The 20,781-nt window shown below is 33.0% G+C and overlaps 5 protein-coding genes across 13 annotated transcripts; 2 read left to right on the forward strand and 3 right to left on the reverse strand.

Moving 5' to 3' along the window:
- Nucleotides 1-56: 56 nt before the first annotated feature.
- LOC138187459 (ubiquitin-fold modifier 1) lies at nt 57-2,111 on the reverse strand. 2 transcript variants are annotated; one of them, XM_069128272.1, is made up of 4 exons: nt 1,940-2,111; nt 1,710-1,766; nt 336-466; nt 57-259 (listed from the first exon to the last, which is right to left on the reverse strand). In XM_069128272.1, exons 1-4 carry the CDS (start codon nt 1,942-1,944, stop codon nt 198-200), a joined length of 255 nt encoding a protein of 84 aa, XP_068984373.1. In that variant the 5' UTR covers nt 1,945-2,111; the 3' UTR covers nt 57-197. The 2 variants fall into 2 exon arrangements, with proteins under 2 accessions (XP_068984373.1, XP_068984372.1); XM_069128271.1 differs by lacking the exon at nt 1,940-2,111 and having other exon boundaries at nt 1,710-1,798.
- Nucleotides 667-1,703, reverse strand: LOC138187566 (uncharacterized). Its single transcript, XM_069128487.1, has one exon. The coding sequence runs from the start codon at nt 1,621-1,623 to the stop codon at nt 667-669; it is 957 nt and encodes a 318-aa protein (XP_068984588.1). The 5' UTR covers nt 1,624-1,703.
- Nucleotides 2,112-4,016: 1,905 nt separating the features above from the next.
- LOC138187720 (zinc finger Ran-binding domain-containing protein 2) lies at nt 4,017-7,370 on the forward strand. Of its 3 annotated transcripts, none has more exons than XM_069128811.1 (8): nt 4,034-4,598; nt 5,257-5,309; nt 5,462-5,543; nt 5,860-6,184; nt 6,245-6,339; nt 6,400-6,441; nt 6,632-6,694; nt 6,922-7,370. In XM_069128811.1, the coding sequence occupies exons 1-7, from the start codon at nt 4,525-4,527 to the stop codon at nt 6,672-6,674; spliced, it is 714 nt and encodes a 237-aa protein (XP_068984912.1). In that variant the 5' UTR covers nt 4,034-4,524; the 3' UTR covers nt 6,675-6,694; nt 6,922-7,370. The 3 variants fall into 3 exon arrangements, with proteins under 3 accessions (XP_068984910.1, XP_068984912.1, XP_068984911.1); XM_069128810.1 differs by having other exon boundaries at nt 4,035-4,598; nt 6,917-7,370; XM_069128809.1 differs by lacking the exons at nt 6,632-6,694; nt 6,922-7,370 and having other exon boundaries at nt 4,017-4,598; nt 5,860-6,339; nt 6,400-6,445.
- Nucleotides 7,371-8,342: 972 nt separating this feature from the next.
- On the reverse strand, nt 8,343-14,457 carry lgs (BCL9 domain-containing protein legless). Of its 2 annotated transcripts, none has more exons than XM_069128802.1 (7): nt 13,578-14,457; nt 13,239-13,477; nt 12,878-13,163; nt 12,412-12,770; nt 11,804-12,266; nt 11,368-11,539; nt 8,343-11,279 (listed from the first exon to the last, which is right to left on the reverse strand). In XM_069128802.1, exons 1-7 carry the CDS (start codon nt 13,861-13,863, stop codon nt 9,434-9,436), a joined length of 3,651 nt encoding a protein of 1,216 aa, XP_068984903.1. In that variant the 5' UTR covers nt 13,864-14,457; the 3' UTR covers nt 8,343-9,433. The 2 variants fall into 2 exon arrangements, with proteins under 2 accessions (XP_068984903.1, XP_068984902.1); XM_069128801.1 differs by having other exon boundaries at nt 11,368-11,575.
- A 104-nt stretch (nt 14,458-14,561) lies between these two features.
- Nucleotides 14,562-16,889, forward strand: LOC138187719 (integrator complex subunit 12). Of its 5 annotated transcripts, none has more exons than XM_069128806.1 (5): nt 14,562-14,698; nt 15,554-15,733; nt 15,974-16,345; nt 16,474-16,546; nt 16,605-16,889. In XM_069128806.1, exons 1-5 carry the CDS (start codon nt 14,579-14,581, stop codon nt 16,670-16,672), a joined length of 813 nt encoding a protein of 270 aa, XP_068984907.1. In that variant the 5' UTR covers nt 14,562-14,578; the 3' UTR covers nt 16,673-16,889. The 5 variants fall into 5 exon arrangements, with proteins under 5 accessions (XP_068984907.1, XP_068984905.1, XP_068984906.1 ...); XM_069128804.1 differs by having other exon boundaries at nt 16,624-16,889; XM_069128805.1 differs by having other exon boundaries at nt 16,669-16,889.
- Nucleotides 16,890-20,781: the final 3,892 nt, after the last annotated feature.

Consider the following 20,781-nt stretch of genomic DNA (forward strand, 5'->3'; position numbering starts at 1 on the left):
ATATTACTTCAACTTCAATAAAAATATAATGGAAAAAATTCGACTGAATAATACAATTTATAAAACTTCAGGAATGTTTTATTTAAATTTATGTAAACAACAAATTTTATATGAAAAAGTAGTTCCTTTTTTACACTTATTGGTGAGAAGTGCAACAAAGAAATAATTTATATATAGATGTTTATTTTAAGAAGTAATTATCCAACTCTATCTCTTGGAATTAATCTAAGTTCAGATCCATGTTTAAGAAAAATGTTTCCTGAAATTAATCACATTATAAATATATTGCTTAAAAATTTTCTCATAAGCATTATTTTATAATATGACGAACTTACCTGCTGTTTGTTGTGGATTGATACCTATTCCATCATCTGTGATTATGGCAGACGTTGCTGGAGATACTTTAAATTCTTCAGCAGCAAATTTTAATACAGCAGTGAAAGGTGTATTATCTGGCACACTAAGTCTGCAATTATAATTATACAATATTTAATAATCATTAAAAATTTCTACTTAATTCACAAAATAAATTAGATGCTAACTTAAAATGATGAGAGCTTATACAAATCATTATTGAAACAAAGTAAACAATTAAAAAAGAAATAAATTTAATGAATTTTATATAAACCCTCATTTCCATTCAATGATTATACAAGGATTATGCTATTACCATCCAATATCTTTTTCAATTTTATGCCATATTGTACCATTGGGATGTGTTTTTACTAATTTCATTCTGTTGTACATTATTTCTGAAATTTCTGTAGGACCATTTAATAATACTTCTATTACTTTGAGAAGATGCTCATATTTGAATTCACAATTTGATATCCACTGATTTTCAACTTGTTTCATATGACGAGCAAAGTAAAATATGCTATCAAGGAAATTTGTGTAAAACTCTGAATATTTTTGCATCAACTTCCAAAGCAATTTTTGTTTTACCTTTATAAGAGCTAAACAAACATTTGTATCATTGTGGACAAGTCTGTTTGACAATACCTGAACTATTAACGCCTTACTTTTGCTGTTGTTATGTAAATTAGCAGCAAAGTGAACTAGTTTCGAATGAAAACCATCATTAATCATTTTATGAATATATTCCAAAACCTCATACTCATTACCATTACTAATTAAAGATTCCCAAGAAATGATTAAAGCTTCATCTTGCATGTCCAAAGCAGAGACACCTAACTTTTCTAAAGACTCTATAACTATATTTGTACATACTCCGTTAACTAATATTCGTCTAAGAAAATCATTGAATCTCTCATTGCCACAATATTGAATGTACAATTTTAAAAATTCATCCACAATATCAGTCGATATGTTAGTGTCTTTCAAATATACCTCTAGTAATTTATCACAAGCATTTTTCAATTCAGAACATTTATACAAATTTGATCTACTTTCCTTCAACCAATGGCTGTGAAGATTATTATCAAGGACATTTTCTTTGCCTATTTCATATGCTTTAGCAATTGTGACTTCAATAAACTGAGCACATTGAAAAGCTTTGATAACATTCTCAATACTTGTTTCTTGGCTAACTCTCGGATTTTCTATGAGTACAAGAAAAGTGTTAAACATTTTCAATACTTCAAGAAAATCAGCCTCTGACATATTTGTGTTATTTTTATTTACACATAAAGAACATGAATCTTATGATTCAATAAAATGATGTGTCGCACCACAGTAACTAAACTTACACTTTAAATGGGAGTTTCGGATCAGAGGTAAGAGTTATTTTAAAAGTAACTTTAGACCTGTAACAAATGAACATTCCTATTATTAATTATTAAGTTAAATCATGAACATTAAGAAACCATATGTTTAACAGGACATATATTTTGAAGCTATGTGTTAGTTTATGTATGCATACACACGTAGTACTTCTTTCCATTATTTTTTAAAAAATGTTATCGATCAGAATACGTACGCCATAATTATCTAATATTATTTTGTGAAAAATGGACTTTTTATATGTACGATTCACTCCGAAAAGTACCTTAACCTCAATCGAATGTTACTCGCTTGATTCCTACGCAAACATCACGAATCATGAATATCGCAAAACCAGAATGGAACACTATCACCACGTAGCGGTGAAAAGATTGAACTAATCGCTATTGCTGTCTTTGTTGCACACTGTTGTACACTTGCCTGATACAATTACATATTCTATCGCATAACATTGCGGCCTTTGTCGGTGAATAAGCCATGTGCTATCACCTATTGGATACGAAAGAAAAACAATAACTTAGAAAATATAAGGATAGATGATAGCACACTTTGTCTATAGCCAAAGAAAGTAATAGTGTGCGATAAAGGCATATATATACATAATATTCGTATTACTCATCACAGAAGTGGTAGGAAGTAGTAAGGATAGACATATGTACTCATATTAGACAAAGAGGACGATACTGAATGACAAAAACAGCAATAGTGATTAGTTCCGTCTTTCCACCGCTACGTGGTGATAGTGTTTCAGTATTAATCGTAATGAAAAAAAAATCGAATAAATTTTCATTAATAAAAAGAAGACTAATTGAGAGAATTAATTTGTGAACTTTAGCGATTGCATCTTCCAAATTAAACTCGAAATCAACTGTTTCCCTGCATCTCTGTAAGCTCTTTAGCTTACGAAAAGTATATTTAAAAATTTACAAATTCTATTCAATAGATCGAAGCATTAACTGGAATAATATTTAATTTCTGACAAACTATGTTCGATAAGGGCAAAGATTTAGTATTTTAGAGATCGTTAAACAGATCGTTAACTAAACTAAACGATTGATTAATTTTAATTGAACGTTTATTAAAGCCTTTGTATACTTAAGTTACAAACGTCTTAAAATGTTACAATATATGTACTCCTTTTTCAGCGTTCTTTTATCGGGTTCTACATTTCATTTTCGTAATATTAAAACTTTAGAGTTACTTGCAAGTACTGCTAAATGATACGATATTTAGTAAACTCGGACTTAATTAATTAGTATATAAATACTATAATAAATACAATGATGTGTAAATACTTTTTGTAACAATTCTACGTTACAATAAATTTGATTTTTAACAGTAAACAAATAAATAGAACCAATAGCTCTTGCAAACTCAGAAACAAATAAATTTATATGTTACAATTAATTTTTTTTTATATTCTACGTTATTTAAATATACAAAGAAAACGTTGAACTTAAAAGACCAAACTGTGCCATTTAATAATCTGCAGAAAACAGTATACCATTGAAGAGGTATAAATATTGTACTTCAGTACCTAATAACACAATATTTATTACAATTCTAATTAAAATATTAAAATATTTTTATAATTAAAAAAGTTCCTGTTTAATGTATTAAAATTATTAAATTACCTCCAGCCTATCTAATTAAAAAATAAAATAAGTAGATATTTTTATTTCACTGCACTTGTTATTTTGAGGAAATGCTTATATATTTATATATTTATACATACATAAGAAGAATAGCAAATCATAGTGGTGTAAATTAGTATATTAATAATTTTTTTAAAATAGTGTCCTTCATTTATGATCATAATATTTTTAAGCCATAAAAACATGTTGTAGCAGATAATAAAGTTATAACTTATTTAACTATGAAATGAAAGGGATGATACATTTAAGAATTAAAATATATTATTGAGTTTATAAATTTTCGAAATCTTGGCTTGTACCATTATGATTTCAATCTGTCAAATATCTGAAAATTTCATGCATTTTAATTACTTTAATGATTATATACCATCTTAATGGTACAAGTTATATCTTTGTAAATTCAATTCAATATTATTAACGATACTAAATCCTTGCCTATGTTCACTATGGTAATATATAACTTTGTAATTAATGACGTTTATCGAATAATTTAATTTACATATGTATACATACATATGTATATAATCTTTTACTAATTACTTTTCGATTTATGTATTCCCTGCCCTTACTTTGCACTTATTAAGTTAATATACATACTATCCCTCCTAACTAATATGCCGCATACGCTATAACGAATATAAATTACATTTTTTTAAAATTCTGCTGTAACAGTTATCTCTAAAAGAAAATACAATTCATCAACCTTCACATTTATTATATTTTACTATTCCTATTGTGCTTTTCATCAATTAAATAAAAAGTAACACGCGCGGTTAAAATTTGTGAAATCGCCACGTTACGGGCTTATCGCATCGTAAGAACTGTGATTGTGCCGTTAATGTTGCATTAGTGTGTTGCATACCATAGTTTCGGTGCGTTAATTTCTATATACGACACAATGCAATAGATAGTAGTGCGTAAAACGCATTCAGAAAAGTTGCACTTATCCGAAAAAAACTGGCGAAAGTTAAGCCTTTGTACTATTTCAATAGTATTTGAACAATTACAAATACGTATTTGTAAAGGTTAGATAGAATTCGGAAAGAACGAACTACACAGATCGCAAGGTTCAATGCAGCTCTGATAAAGTAGATCAGGTTTACACGCAGGGAACCCAGAGACGAAAATGGATAATAGTAAAGTGGATGAAGAAAATCAACGTAATATTAATGATGGGGACTGGATTTGTCCCGATTCTCAGTACGTAGCTTTTCTAGAGGCAACGTTGCTGTATGAAATCAGCTTTATGCTTTAATCGCGAATTTACAGTGGCCACAAAAAATATTTGCATATCACTGTATTTATCACATATCAATTACTCATGTCCATGTACATTAAATTTCGTATCATTTAATAGTGCTTTCATGCGACCATAAAAATGTGGATATCATGAAAATGAAATATAGAACCTGATGAAAATACTTTCTGTATCCACTGTAGTTTCAACTTCGTTCAATACATATTATTTATACTATCGCTGTGTTCCTTTACAATGTTTATTTCAATTTGGTAACACTGATTCTGTAATAAATCATGTGATATGTAATAATGTTATCTGCTTGAGAAAAATATTAATTATTAAATGAGTAATTTAGTATATTGTTTTTTATACTTAAAGTTAATTACACTATTATGTATACTATGCTGAAGTTTGTTCGTAGTAATTTATTGTACTAAAGAAATTTTGTATTCACTAGAGTAAGTAAAACAATAAGATGTTTAAGACTAACTCAACATAAGTCTTTTGTATTTTAAAATATTAGTATGAACCTGTAAAATGTTGATATTTAAAGATATAAAATTGTCTGTTTATACATTATTGTGTGAGACAGTGTCTTGATACTGTTTAATATTTCAGATGTGCCAATGTAAATTTTGCAAGAAGAAACTCTTGTAATCGATGTGGAAAAGGTATATAAAAGTCAATATGGTAATGTATAGTTTCTATATAATTTTCCTTATGATAATGTTTTGTTCCTTACAACTTTTTTAATGTGTTGCTTTATTAATATTACAATATATAATATTATATATAACAATTAACAAAAGATATTTTTATGCAGACAGAGGAGAGTGTCCTAAGAAAAAAAAATTGGGACAAGAAATTGGTAAAGCAGCTGCAGAGAAAAGTAGAGGATTATTCAGGTAAATAATAGGAACATATATAACAATATAACACAGAAAGAAATTATTTTCTATTATATGAAATAAGTTTGGAATAAATATTCTAAAAAGTACAACATTCAGGGACAACATCATAATATAATTTGATCAGTTTTATTTAAATGATTGGTATTTTCATTTCAATAATATACAGAGTTGTACAATATATCGTATATCTTTCTTTAACTTTCAATATACTTAGATTTTTTGTAAAATATTTACACAATGAGTAAATACTATACATACATGAATAACAGAGCAAATAAATGATTGTATGTTATGATATCTTTATGTTTAGTGCTGATGATTGGCAGTGCAGTAAGTGTGGAAACGTAAACTGGGCCCGGCGACAGCAGTGTAACATGTGTAATGCACCGAAATTCGGAGAGATTGAAGAACGTACAGGATATGGAGGAGGATATAATGATCGAGGAGTCGTTGAATATAAAGAAAGAAGAGATGATGATGACGAGTACGATGAGTTCGGGCGTCGTAAAAAGAAACGGAAGATTGAAAACCGCTCAGATGACGATTCCAAAGATTCTAGGTATAGCAGCCCGCCACGTAACAAGTCTAAGGACGAGGATGAAAGAGATGAAGTGGAGAATGAAGAAGATCAAAATGTAATTGATCATACTTATTTTATCGATAATCAGGAATATCAAACACATTTGAAATTACAGGATGAAGACGAAGAGGAAGAGGAAGATGATGAAGAAGATGGTGATTTATCGAAATACGATCTTAGTGAATGGGATGACTTTGCAATTAAGAAAAAGTAAATTTTCTCATGATTAACGTTTGTATAGTAGATGCAATACATGTTGTTAATTTTCAGTACAAATGGGAGCACTGCATCTTCAGAAGAACAACAATCAAGGTAATAATAACAATAAAAATGGAGGACCTATATAAGCAACATTTTCTTACTTTCATTTAGCAACTTTCCTTTGTTATAAACAAGATCAATAATAATCTTATCATTATTAGAGAATTTGAGAAAATAATAATTATATCGGTAAAAACAGGTAACAACCGTTTTATATATGGACGTAATATTTTTTTTACAGAGATAAAGATGACTGGCGCGATTCGGGGACATCCAGTCAATGAGAAGATGTGCAGAAGGAAAGGTTTGACTTGGGTTTCGGGTATAAAATTGGTTGCGACAATGAATCGCGATATTAATGGATGAAATTGCTAAACGGCACATTTGTTTTAAACCTTTTAGAGATAGCATTATCGTATTCCTTATTAGTTAGATTCATAATGACATGGTTAAAAGGAAGATATAGATTTAACAAGCCTGATGGAGATCATAATACAATACTCGTTAAATAAATGATTTTTTACAGGTGAGAGGAAATCCCATGAGCGAAAAATTGCTCGAGTACTAAGAGATATAACACAACGCAACAAATTTAGTGATTTAGTAAGCACCTTTGGATAAAGTGATGGACGATATACAACTTATTGCAAAGGGAATCGATTAACAAATAAGCTTTACATTTCGTGACTGAACTCATAACTTCGTTTGACTCTATGGATGGAGAATGAAATGTAGGTTACTTATTTGCGCAATATTGTCCTAAATATTGCATAGTAATGTGGAAATTCGTAAAATGCTTGACGCAGGTAGAATATTTCGCTAGTAAATGAAAACAAGAAAAAAAAAACAGAAAAACAGAATGACCTGTAATTCTGATATAATTTTATGGATGATGTGTTACACGACTCGTTGTAAAAGCTCTGAATTACGAACATAGATGAAATCTTATTTCTAACTCAAAATATAAAATCTTCGAGAAAGCTCTCTATCATGTCACACTTCTAAAAAAGTTTCTCCGTGTACGTTATCACAAAATTCATGACATTCTCATAGTCAATTACTTCACTTTGATTCGCTTAAAATATTGCTCAAGCTGCTTCGAAAAAAATTTTTCTTTTATTTTATCTTTTATAATTTATCTGTTTGCCTCGCTCTTTCTCTCACGTTTTCGCTCACTTTTTCTTTTCTCCTTTTTTCATGCATAACATCTAATGATTAAATAAACATAATGTAGTATTAAAGAATCATTCCCTAATGAATATAGATATGTATTGATATCTTCAGAATGAAGAAAAAAAAGATACATTTTCTTGTTTTGACTATCACAGATCCGAGTAAGTTGGAAGCAGCCCATTTTTTTCAATCGAAAAAATATGATATGAGGTATGTCATCATGACACCTGGAAACCTTTAAAAACCTGTGTTCGGTTTTCGACGGGCAGAAAAAAATACATATAGAGTAGGAGTGTGCGGATACCCGAAATTACGGATCTTGGAGCCTCAGCTCGGGTCAAGATCCCGAAAGTTTATCAGCGCAAACATATTCGAATACCCGTTATTTGAAACGCGGTTTACGATTACGTGGTACACGATTCCGAATATAATTTTTCACATGTCATATTGTGCAATATATTTCTTGGTTTAAAATTCTTACATATGATTACAACTGCAAAAGTATAAGTTGAAAGTTTAAGTACAATGTAATAGAAAAATTATGTTCTGAATTGAGCGTCGGATCCCGAATCGAAAATCGGGTTCCGAAGTAACGGGTACCCAATTATGTTTATGTGTCGACAAACCGAGATCCCGACACGAACACGAAAAAGATTCCTGACCCGATTCAAAGCCGCAATTTTGAATACCCGCACAACCCTAATAATGTTATCAAAAAATCTTTGTGACGCCCATTTTCTCGAATAGCCACGAAACTCATTATCGATCAATTCTGATACTGACTTCTTGTAAATATCTTTATTTTTCATTTATAATAAAAATCATTCATCAACAACATAATTGTTCTTAGTCAATTATTCTTTTTTCTTATAATTATTACACTACGTAGGGTCATGATTATGCACAGTGTTGGTCACAAGGAGGAATCGGTGAAGGGAATAAAAGGGACGGGCGATACTGTTTTAAGGAGTATGTTGCAACAGGAATACATATCGTATATATGTACAATTATGAATTTGAGCTTGCTTGACTGCGTTTTTTTTTAATTATTTAGTGATAAAAGGAAGGATGAATTGTTCACCGGCGTATCTCAATGTCGTTCCTTCGAATACTTCATTAATTCTCGCACAATTACTTTATCACGAGCAATTGTTCGAATAAAAAGGAAGAAGGGACGCATTCATATCCATCTTTGTTTTTATGTTCTTTCTTTCATTTCTCGTTCCTCCTGCTCCACGAAAGTCTCTAGCAACGATCACCGTATATTCCGATCGACGAAATAACGATTACTACGAAGAAAAATCAGATTTTACATTAGTATTTACATAAATCACGTAACGCCACGTGACATTCGTAATATTTCCAATTTACAGAGAGAGAGAGAGAGAGAGAGAAAGAGAGAATTCTGATACGAAAACGATATCCTCTAAGACGATGGAACAGATTTTGGAGACGCGAGAGACATTAAAATGGCTTTTTAATGTCGTGATTTAAGAATAAAACGCTTATCGATATAATAACACATACATAAACAACACCGTAAATAAAGAATTGGACGAGAAATCTCGTTACCGCCAGTCACGATAAACGATCCCGCGAAAAATGGTGTTACTATTAATTATTCTCCATAATCACATCAACATTAGAACCTTAACAAATTCGACTTCTTTGTCCTTTACAAGATCGCGCGCAATAATTTTTATATAAAGTTTTACATTATCCGAAAAACTCGTGTTCGTTCGTTATGATCGGATTAATTGTCCTCGGATTAATAAACGCAATTGTCGAAAAGGACACAGAAAGGCCACCACAATCATAAATCATCGTCGTCGCGACGTCTATCTTCGATCAGACAGCTTACACGTTAGTTTTATTTCGGCATAAAGAACTGCTGATGCGAATGCGAGTTTGGCGGCGGATGTAAAGTAGGATGTGGTGGACCGCTACCCCTTGTCCCTGTAGCGTAAAGTTGTTGCTGGAAGTTATGGAATTGTTGAGCATAATTTGGATCCGACATACTAGGTCCACTACCGACGAAAGGGCTGTTCTTGAAATTACTAGTAGCACCACCCATGCTCGGAGGTAATGGCTGTGTCGCATCCGGGGGAGGTCCTAATCCCATTGGGCTGCCTTTGCTGCCGGATACGTACATGCCAGGATTCGGTTGACTGGGAACTTGCGATACCATGTCAGGTGGGAAGACTTTATCTGGATCCATTGAACCGCCTGGAAAGACGCCACCACCAACCATGTGTTGCATTCGCATTAAATTAGGCTGAGGTCTCATATTGCCGACAGGTCTCATCGAAGGATGTACACCAACTGATGTGTTCATCGATTGTCCGTCCATCCTTGGAGAGCCTCCCATGCCAGGAAGTCCACCGCTCATGGTTGATGGCATACCAGTATGCGGGCCCATACTGTTCGGTACACAACCGTTCGGGAAGTACTGAAGATTTACAGACGGTGTGCCCATCTTTGATTCTAAATTAGACAAGGGATTCGTGAATCGTTGAAGGAAGTCCAAACTCGGTGGTCCTCTTGGCGTATGACCGACGTTGGGCCTTGCTGGTAGATATTGTATCGTGTTTGGAGCACTAGGTTTTACTTGAACATTCGCTCCGTTATAAGGACTAGGGCCAGTCACATGACCAGTCATTAATCTTGGCGGCGGTGCATGAGGATCGCCACCAGGATATGCGCCTGTCGCATTACCTGAATGGCTACTCATCATACCATGGCCCATGATAGGATGACCCATTTTACTAGGTACACCGGGACTTCCTGTGTGTGAAGTTGTCGGGCTATAACTCGTTGGTGGTCCTGCCAAACTCATACACATTCCTCCTACTTCGCCCTGTTCACTGGTCGGACCACCCATATGACAACTTCCATTCATTTCGCCACCCATTTGCATCATGTGCATACTGTGCGGATTCCCGAACTGCATCATCCCGGTGTTCCCAGAATGAATAGGTCCTTCGTTACCTAATGAATTGCTAGCTGCCGTATTAGTAAGTTGTTGACTCATCTGAGCTAAGGAAGTTATGGGATCAAAGTGATTTGTACTCATTGCGGTTAAACTGCCGAGTCGCCCTCCGATATTGTTGGGATTAAGAGGCACATTGTCTGAAGGTTGACTCACGTTTACAGATGGTCTACCGCAAGGGAAGGAGGCGCTTGGACCTCCCAGAGAAGGTACTACCGTTGCGTTTCCAGAATTACTTGGATTTGTAAGACTTGGATTTGTAGACTGTTGTTGTTGTTGTTGTGGAGGAGGTTGTTGTGGTTGTTGTTGCGATTGTTGCTGTGGTTGCTGTTGCTGTTGCTGCTGTTGGGGCTGAGTTTGTTGTTGCTGAGTATCTTTCGTTGATGGCGGAGATGTGTCGGGTTTCGTAGTAGGTGACGCTGGTACTGTTCTTGGAGGACCCATACTATCTGGTATATTCGTGTTATGCGGTGCTGGACTACTCTGTGCACTTGCACTAGACTTATTTCCGGGTTTTCCAGGATCAACTGGAGTATGCGGAGCACCATTGCCTGGTGTGTGTGGAGTATGAGGAGTATGTGGACTGTGTAAAGAGCCTGTAAACCCACGATTCATGCTATCCATTTGAACTGGACTTGCACCTTCCGATCTAGCAGGAAACTGATTGCTGTTGTCCAAAGTTCCTGGCAAAATTCTGTTTGGTATCTCTGTATTGCTGGCCGTATTCCTGAAGACGTAAAATAAGATAAAATTATAAACCTACGTTAGAAAGGGAATTATACATCTATAAGGTATTGTTATACAAGTATACTTACGTAGATAAATTGCCATCCTTTAGACTCGTATTTGGCTGTTTCTGTATAGTCAGTTCCTGTCCCTCGAAGGTATTAAGATACTGAATCTGCTGAGGGCTCGGAACCGGCATCAGATTCGCTTCCTTAACACCCGCTGCGTTCACTGCCCCAGTGTGTTGCTGTTTTTGCTGGGCTAAGGATTGCAGCGTGCGGCAAAACATACCATCCACTATGTTGTAACATATAACACGATCAATTCACCGCGTAATGTTTTTAAGTAGCGAACTTTTAAAATATTTTACGTAATAATTATAATGATCGTGGTTACTTAGTTGTTGCATTAAGATCCTTCGAATGCGATTCAATGTCAAATATTATTTAACATATCAAACAATATTTTAAGAGATAATATGATCGACTATTACAATAAAGTAATTATTCCATTATTTGGTCTTACCATTTGGAGGCTGACTGGTGGAGAAATCTAAAGATGAATCTTTTTGAGCAGTTGTTCCACTAGGACTAAGCGTTGAGATGTGCGAATGAGAAACAGGCGTTCCCGGATTACTATGATTAAGTCTCGTTGTTGATACAGCCGTTGCATTTCCAACTGTCGGATTCGGAGAGTCTTGACTCGTCGGACTTTGTCCTGGTAGATGGTTGGTTCTCTGATTACCGATTTGAAATTGTCTATTGCAGTCTGCGGGTGAATTTAGAGCTGAACTTGCGCGAGGTGACGGTAGGGATAAATTGCTGGTTGGATTATTAGGTGAAGAAGGGTTTGGGCTTTGTATCGCAATTGGCACACTCGCAGATCGCGTTGTTTGATGATACGGCGGTGGTGGTCCTTGACTACGCGGGACCCCAACCATATTAGCACCTCGCAATGAGACTCCAGTTCCAGGACTTCCAACACTGGCCTGCAATATGAATATTATATTAAAACGTTATACTAACATTTTTTAAGCATACTTTTGTTTCACTAAATAATGATAGTTACCCTATAGTCATTATTCTTTAATTATTTTTCAAATACAATCTTTAATCTTTTATATTATATTTTACCTTATTTTTTCCATCAAGAAACTGATGTTGCAATTTATGCCAATCCATAGTTGGAGGACATTGAGTTGGTACAACTGAAGGAACGTTCGTTGGAGGACACGTCGATACCGCTGTTCCTTGCGTCGTGTCTAGAGTATTAGCGGTTTCTTCCTTGTGCTCAGGAAATAACATCATTTGCATTTTCCTAATGGTTGCTAATTGAACTTCTCGATGTTGCCTTTGTTGCGGAGTTAAATTTTCGTCTGGAACTTTGACACCTTGCAGTGATGGCTGTAAACTGCCTGGACCTGGGCTGGTTGTACCTCCTAATAAATTGGGACTATGGCCCATCGTAGTGCTATTAGGAGGTTGTGGATTTGCTGTAATAAAAGGTATGCTTCTAATGGCATAAAGTGTACACAAAAAAGGTACCCGTAGAAAAATTGGAAACATATTTGACTACAATACAAATATAACTACATATTACCTGAGTTACCAGGTGAATTTGGTACAAGACAAGGCACATCTATATTTGCATCGTCCAATGATGGTTCAGAATTACCAAGGGTATTTCCACCATTTAAGTTCCTAAGATTAGGTTGTTCATTCCAGAATGGAGGAGCATTAGGATCAAGAGCCGGTAGATCAGGAGGTTGCTCATTTTGGAAAGTATTGTTTGTACCTCCTTGATGACCTTTTTGTTTCATCATTGCAAGGTTGTTTAACCATTGTGCAGGATTTTGACGAAATTGGTTTACTTTATTTGGATGTTTCTAAGGTGATAATAACATCATGTTAGTAAATATAAAAATAATGTAGATTTTTCTTTAGGAAACTTTACTACATACCTCTAGATACTTCTTAGTGCCAGGTTGTGCACAATGATAAGCAATAATTGATGGATATTGTCCTTGCATCACTGCATCTGCACCTTTATTTGCTAATGTTGTAGAAAATACAAAAATTTGACTTTGCTGTTGCATATACTGAGCTTCACCGCTTCCTGTGCTAGTTCCCATCTGTTTTCCAAGAACATTACTAACTAATGGTTGAATACCATCTGCAGTAATCACATTACCACTACAATCTACAACAATGAATAAAACAAATAAAATAATTGCGCGCAATAATTAAACATCAAGAATATAAATAATTAACAAAGGCATAAGAATTAAATTTAGTCCTACCAGGTATATCATCTGTGGGATTGTTATGATCACCTTCTTGCTTCACTGAGTTTAGAATTGGTTGATTTGCACTATTATTTTGATTCTCTCCGGACAATGCACCTTCCCCATTGGAAGGATCCAAACAAGGATCCCTGGAGCACTCTGTAGTGTCTTCTCCTGTTGTATCATCATTGTTACCTCCGGTGCCTTCTTCTTTGATTTTAACTGGGTCTGCGTCAGGTTCCTCTTTGACAACAGTGGTTGGTACGCAACTTGGTTCGCTGGGCTTCTTTTCTGTTTTCATGTTTGAAGCTATACTGGATGAATTATCCTGTCAGACCTCGGTCAGGTGAGTAAAGATCAAACACATGGCCACTATCGTCCGCAATGTGCGGAGTAACAACGCATTCGAAACCAGTGGTAGAGGTTAACAACGAAAAATATCGTTGACCGGTACCCGTACCGAACGTGTCCTTAAAAAACGGTGTGTAACAGCACTCCCGAGGAAGGCATGTCTCTGTGGATCTCTATTAATTTTCCCGATGATAATACTTCTGGTGACCGTCGATTCAGCTTGTTTTCAGTCATTTAAATTAGGTAACCGCGGAATCGGATTCCTACGCATGGAGGAATCACGGTTGTCAGCGGGCGACTGATACAGGAATACGAAAGTTAAGACCAATACCACGAAGGTATCGGGACGAAGAAAATATCCTAAATGTCAGCCTCGTATCCGCACCGAGTGCATAGCGTACCTCCGGCTTCAATGTCGTACGTAACACCACGTTGTAATCGCGTAAGACGTATCCAAAACATAGAACGGGGGCCAATGCACGCTGCACTCAAATTTCCTTGCCATTCGCGAGCATTGTTCTCCAACTTTATTTGTCACTTCATGGTCGCTTTGATTATTTATTTCTTTTACGCACGGCTGCCAACTGCTCGTCGAAAGTTAGACATCGTTTTAACGCGCCTCGAGAAGGAAGCGTTCATACCTTTTCCCCGATAAATAGAAAAAGATGGAAAGAGGCCTACCACCAGGCGTACTTGACTCGTTCCTTACACTTGATCGCCTGCAGGGTTACTATTTTGGTCTTTCTTTCCTTGTATTTTTCACCATTCTTTCGCAGCTTTTAGACGTAAGTATGTATACATATCAGGATACGTGTACTTTCCTTTATTTCATTTGGTTAAGCGGACGTTTTATTTCACGATATCTCCCTAGACAGAGGCTGCATTTATTTAACGCAGAATCAAAACTCTGTAAAATTAAATTTGGAATACGAGAGACCAGGGACGAATCGAGTGATACCGGTGCCTGGGTTCTTTAACTTCAGTTACTTTTTTACTTTATGTATATACATATAACGTACGGTCCCCATATATGGATATACTTTCCAGGCGGTATTTTTAAAATGTACAGTAACATTGGAAAAATATGATAAATTCGATTAAAATGCTAGAGTATATCTAAGCTTTTTCTATGAACGTTTAAGTTGAATAGAAACTGTAGATAACTGTGATACCTCATAGGTGCTGTTTGAAAGAAACTACGAGATAGAAATATTAAGTTCTCATGTTTTCTAATTATACGATCGATTTAGCACAAATGGAATACAAATGCTTTTTATGTACATTCAGGCGCGTAATATTTCATATTATTTATAGATTAAGTACATTAAGCACGTATATCACAATCAGCATTTTTAATATTGGTTGATTTATAAGAACTTTTTACAGGTGATAAATTTCGTTTAATCCCGATATATTAAAAAAATCAAACAATTGAATGCAACTGTAGGAATAATCAGTGAAATAAATATAACCTAGGCTCTTTTCTTTTTGTATTTTTTCACTTATGTTCCAACTAATTGTGATTTAAATGTTATACCGTATGAATAAAAAATATTTAATCTAACACACAAAAGAATTTACTATTTTTATATATTACTAAAATATTTTTTTATACAGTTATCATTTTCTATATTTTTCAGATTAAAATAATTCATATAAAAATGTCACAATTGGAGCTAGATCCTCAATTTACACAGGGTTTGCACCTTCTACATTCTACTAATAAAGATTCTGCGGAACAGCTGCGAGCACTTTTAGATGAAGCAATCAAACAAAAATATGGGCCATCAAAGATGTTATCGAATGTATTACACAAAAAGGTAATTAGATGATAATTAATTTAAGGACATTATGTTGAGGGTTATCCAGAATAGAATACTTCAATTAAGGTGGTTTATATTAATTAAGTTATTATAATTACAGAGTTAGTTCTGATATCAGGGCACTCATGAAGCATAGGAGATTTCATTCACGTAAAAAGATATCTAGTATTTGATCCCTCTGATCTAATGTTGTCATTTATTTTTTGAACTTCTATCTCTTAGATTCTCTGTTTTTAGTATATGATGGAGGAACCGGTGCTGAGTGATCATAGTAGCAGCAGTAGTAGTAAAAAAAGCAAAAGCTCCTCTTCTTCTTCCTCCAAACATTCAAGTAAATCAAGCAAAAACAGCTCTCCTGTGAATTTACCAACTCGTGACACACCACCTGATATCATCCAGACTGATAATACTCTGGCATTAGAAATATTAGAGGATGATCTGACGTGTGTTATTTGCAAAGGAATGGATGTTGGAGCAAGAAACAGACTTGTTGAGTGTTCAGAGTGCCATTCCTTGTACCATCAGGAGTGTCATATTCCACATATTTTAGATTCTCAAATAGATGTTCCAGGACTGGTGTGGTATTGTTCAAACTGTTCCAAATCTCAGGTGTGTGTATTCACTCACATTATAATTTATTATATTTTTTGTACCTGAAATATTTTGATAATTTTTAGCAAAAAATGTTAGAAAACATAAAAGTTATGAAGTAAGAAATCTCCTTTCTTAATTTATAGGTTTCAAAAGAAAGGAGCTCACCAAAAACAGTGATAGAAAATAAATCTAAAGAACAAAAAAAATCTAACTCAGGTAAGTTTCTTATATTTTATAAAAATAAATGTATTTTCTCTTTCAATTAAAAAAGCAGTCATTACCTTGTTTAATAGGTGGTGGAAACAAAGTAACACCAAATATTCATATTATAAGTGCAGATAGAAGATTAAAGGATATGATGAAAAAAGCTAAGCAAGATAAACGAAGCACAAATACTACTCAGAGTTCAAAGAATTCTCGGTCCAGTTCACCAGCAATGTCTTCAACGAAATCTCAGGAAAAATCATTACTGTACAAAATCAAGTCAGGTGTAGAATGAAACTCTCGCTCATACGAATATTGTGATAATATTGTATAATATAAAAAAGACCCAAACAAATTTTATAATTTCAACATTACAAGTTGATTAACTAATTAAAAGATAGTCATGATCGATACGTTAATATGTATATTCTGATAGCAAAATTAGTATGTTTTGCCAAAGATAGTATAAATAATCTTTAAGTAGATAATATTAATTTTATATACCGCAACAATTCCCAATTTTATGCTGAGAAAACTAAGGCTTTTACTTTTTATATTATTATGTACTTTCGTTATATGACTTTCTTTGTTTTTGATATAATTCATTACGAGATATAAAGAATAGTAGTGCGATGTAATTTGATATTGTAACGTTTAACTATAAAAATATAATTTTTTGTACAAATGTACATTAATTTAAATATACAAACATAAATGTGTAATTGAATTTCTGTAAAACTTTAAAAACCTCAAATAAAAAATGAAAGAAGCGATTGCGGGTACTCCGAAAGAAGCTTTATGAGTGTCGAATTCATTTATAATATCAATATATTTTTGCAATTTTTCAAATGCTTATTTGTTTGTCCCTACGTCCCATTGAAAATTTGGCAAGAGTCATTTCGTTCTCGAGTGTTACTTAAAATCTACTTATATGCAAGATGGGGGGGTGAATTCTATTTACATTGGGCTTTTGGAGGGTTGCATCTACACGCGTACATCGATAGATACACGCTCATACACACAGCATACACACAAGTAAAGCAGCATCGCATTCACACATTAATTGCATTCATCGTTACATGCGCACATACTTTACGTAGAGGCTATACAACGAGAAAAGATACATTCAAAAATTCATAGGAATGAAAACGAGCCCGTTTTACATAACTTTTTTTTTCATACACGGTTCCCGAAGTCGAATATATTTTAAGTTATTCTTGCAGGGAACAATCATCCCCCCATCCTTTTTTTCGAAGCTTAACAAAGAATAATCTTAAACTCGACATGACGTTTGGAATCGTCTATACTACGAAGCATGACATTACTAATCGACTCATAAACCGCTGAACATTTCCTCCTTTAATTACAATACAGTACATACGTTGAATGCGGAATTGACAAGCTTTTCAGATGGATGGAGTCAACTGTCGAGCGTACAAATTATCGAGAAATTCTGCTATACCACAAGCAATTCTGAATATTACACTTAAACGTCCCCATATCTTCGTAAGAATAAACATTCTGCAAAAAATTTGGAATTAGTACCAATGAACCATGTATTCATGGATCCTAAGGTTCTCTTAAAAAAACCGAATCTTTTTACGTTAGGAAATTTTTTAATCAAAAATCTATTGGGACAAAAAACTTGCTATTGATATCTGCAGCATTAGTTAAAAATAATAAAAATATTAGCGATAGTGAACATCGAGCATTTAAATGTTCCAAATAAATAAATTATGTTTTGTAATAAATTTTTTATATTATAAGCTTTTTATATCATACTAAAGTAATTATGTTGCAAGTATTTAAATCTTGAATTTTGAACAAATAGACAAATGATTCAAGTAGTAACCAATAGCACTTCCGATATGTTTGAAATTATTTAAATTTGTTTGAAGCTATTTTTTCTTCGAATATTTTCAATTTTTTTCCTCCTACAAATATGCAAGCGCTTTATATATTATTTAGATACTTCTTAATGCTTTAAGGAAACAGAATTTCATCGAGATTTTGCATGTGCACAATATACATTAAAAAGTGTAGCATGTTACACGACCTTCCATCGAATTGCGCTCGAACGTATAATGTACTTCACGTACCATATACGATATTTTACATGAACTTCTGAAAATGAGCATTCTAATCGTTCAAGATGTACCACGCACCTGCAGGGATCCTCTAACTTCAGACAATAGAGTCGAGACGTATGTATATACGAATATGTGTGCAAATATATTAGTGTACGTCAATCTGTGCAATGTGAAATAATATAAATTCAAGAGTTTCATATATTATAAAAATCATCGACCCTTATATTGTGGACGTTACATAATATTACTCGAATAACGAATAAACCTATATAAATATATAAAAAATGCAAGTCGATTTTACAATTCCAACAGTTTCATTAATATATACTGTTTTTTTCTAGCTCTTCCATGCCTCGATGATATAAAAATATTGATATCGATAATAATAGTAATATAATTAACATTTTATGGAGTATATACAATTGGAACCGTACCATCCACAATTGAAGGATTTGCAATATGTTCGTTCAATTGTATCCATGCATATACGCTTAACAATTTGTAAGCTACAACACAAACTATCGCTCTTCATCACCAGACATCTTCGTTACATGTTTTGTATAACAATATATTAATTTAATGTAGAGCAACTAAAAAATTCCACTAATATTATGGAATAGTACTCATACAAGGAAAAATGTTTTCTTATATTTCTACATTATAACAATTTGTTCTATAATTTTCCATCACTTTATTTTAATCATTAAATTAACAAAATTTAACTAACGAAAGAGGTCTCTTTTTTCGAAAATGTTTAATAGAGAAAGAATTTTCAACTACTTCAGTAAATCTTTAACTAATAAACAGTGATTGTACGTACAATCAGAAAAGTCAATTGTAATTATACAATTCATTACTGTTAATGTATGAATATTTATATTTTTGTTTTCAAAATAACTCATAAAAATATTCAAAAACTAACAAGACTAAGATTCCTATTTAAATAATAAGAATAATAATTTTCTGTCTATCATTTTAATTTATTTCATAATAAATATTTCGTTGAATTAAAAATATTTTATAGGCGATAAAGTGTAATAGTAACTTAATCGTAAAATTAATATTATTGAAATTGAGTCGAGCGAGCACGTATCTTTATTATGTATAATCTGTATATTTATAAGTTTAATATAAATACTACTGTCAACAGAATGATTTAGAAAAATAAATCCATTACTCCAGTCAAAATTAATTAATTTCTTTCTGGAAGACTACATCTAATAGCTTCATATAAACAAAATAAAATACAAACACCATTCAGAAAAATGTTCTATTTTGCACGTTTATTTAAAAAAAGAAATCATTACCTCCACAAAACAAGTCTTTTCTAATTATTAGAAAGACATATATGTGTTTTGAATTTTTTTGTGTAATTAATATGTATTAAATTTTACATACAAAGTAGAGGAAGAAGATCTCATCTCCTAAGGTATTTTATAAATGTTACTATCATTTAATTTTGTCATTCCATCGATAGAACCTTCATAGAATCATTTGGACTAAAAATTTTGCTTCGCATTGTCTCTAATTTCAAAACAAAAATAATCATTATATTCACCACTATAAATTCATTGTACAAATAGAACATGTTCAACAAATAAAAATACTTGACAAAATAATCCTCCTAAACCTACAGTACGTGTTCCTCTTTTTAATTCAATATACAAGAAAGCTGACCTTAATTTCACAGGAGATAGTGATTTAAATACATATAAAATAACGCGACTAAAACATTACAAGAGATATGATAACAGAATGAATGTATAAATAATAAAAGCTCATTTAAATTCCATTCTCCATTCTGTTATCATTTGTTCATGTATGTGTGTTACATATTATATGTAAAATATCGTGTGAAATATACATTGAGAAAATATGATATACATGGAATTAAATTATTACAGAATTTCGATTCGCATCTACATCATTTCCAAATGTTGTATCGTCGTTTCACGTACACCAAAAGTTCAGTAAAACAACTTTATGTTTCAGAAAAATTACAGCACGCATGTCGACGTGTATTAAAGAAAAAGTAATACATTAAATCACATAGGACAGATTGACGTATCATTTCCTGTATAGATAATCCGGTCATCAGTATATAAATAAATACAATACATATAATAGAGAGATACACAGGTTGATGGTAATCGACAG

The sequence above is a fragment of the Bombus flavifrons genome, chromosome 15 (genome assembly GCF_040668555.2).
Source record: "Bombus flavifrons isolate JBK064 chromosome 15, iyBomFlav1_principal, whole genome shotgun sequence".
Taxonomy (NCBI): Eukaryota; Metazoa; Arthropoda; class Insecta; order Hymenoptera; family Apidae; genus Bombus; species Bombus flavifrons.

Excerpts from the sequence above, each read along its gene's own strand:
- LOC138187459 (XM_069128271.1), bottom strand. The coding sequence starts at position 1,783 with ATGTTCATTTGTTACAGGTCTAAAGTTACTTTTAAAATAACTCTTACC. Across the intron at positions 467-1,709 it reads CCGAAACTCCCATTTAAAGT|ACTTAGTGTGCCAGATAATA; the intron begins GTAAGTTTAGTT and ends TTATAATTGCAG. Across the intron at positions 260-335 it reads CAATCCACAACAAACAGCAG|GAAACATTTTTCTTAAACAT; the intron begins GTAAGTTCGTCA and ends GATTAATTTCAG.
- LOC138187720 (XM_069128809.1), top strand. The coding sequence starts at position 4,525 with ATGGATAATAGTAAAGTGGATGAAGAAAATCAACGTAATATTAATGAT. Across the intron at positions 4,599-5,256 it reads TGGATTTGTCCCGATTCTCA|ATGTGCCAATGTAAATTTTG; the intron begins GTACGTAGCTTT and ends TTAATATTTCAG. Across the intron at positions 6,340-6,399 it reads GACTTTGCAATTAAGAAAAA|TACAAATGGGAGCACTGCAT; the intron begins GTAAATTTTCTC and ends GTTAATTTTCAG.
- LOC138187566 (XM_069128487.1), bottom strand. The coding sequence starts at position 1,623 with ATGTCAGAGGCTGATTTTCTTGAAGTATTGAAAATGTTTAACACTTTT.
- LOC138187719 (XM_069128804.1), top strand. The coding sequence starts at position 14,579 with ATGGAAAGAGGCCTACCACCAGGCGTACTTGACTCGTTCCTTACACTT. Across the intron at positions 15,734-15,973 it reads CGAATGTATTACACAAAAAG|TATATGATGGAGGAACCGGT; the intron begins GTAATTAGATGA and ends CTCTGTTTTTAG. Across the intron at positions 16,346-16,473 it reads CAAACTGTTCCAAATCTCAG|GTTTCAAAAGAAAGGAGCTC; the intron begins GTGTGTGTATTC and ends CTTAATTTATAG.
- lgs (XM_069128801.1), bottom strand. The coding sequence starts at position 13,863 with ATGAAAACAGAAAAGAAGCCCAGCGAACCAAGTTGCGTACCAACCACT. Across the intron at positions 13,478-13,577 it reads TCCCACAGATGATATACCTG|ATTGTAGTGGTAATGTGATT; the intron begins GTAGGACTAAAT and ends TCATTGTTGTAG. Across the intron at positions 12,771-12,877 it reads AAATTCACCTGGTAACTCAG|CAAATCCACAACCTCCTAAT; the intron begins GTAATATGTAGT and ends CTTTTATTACAG.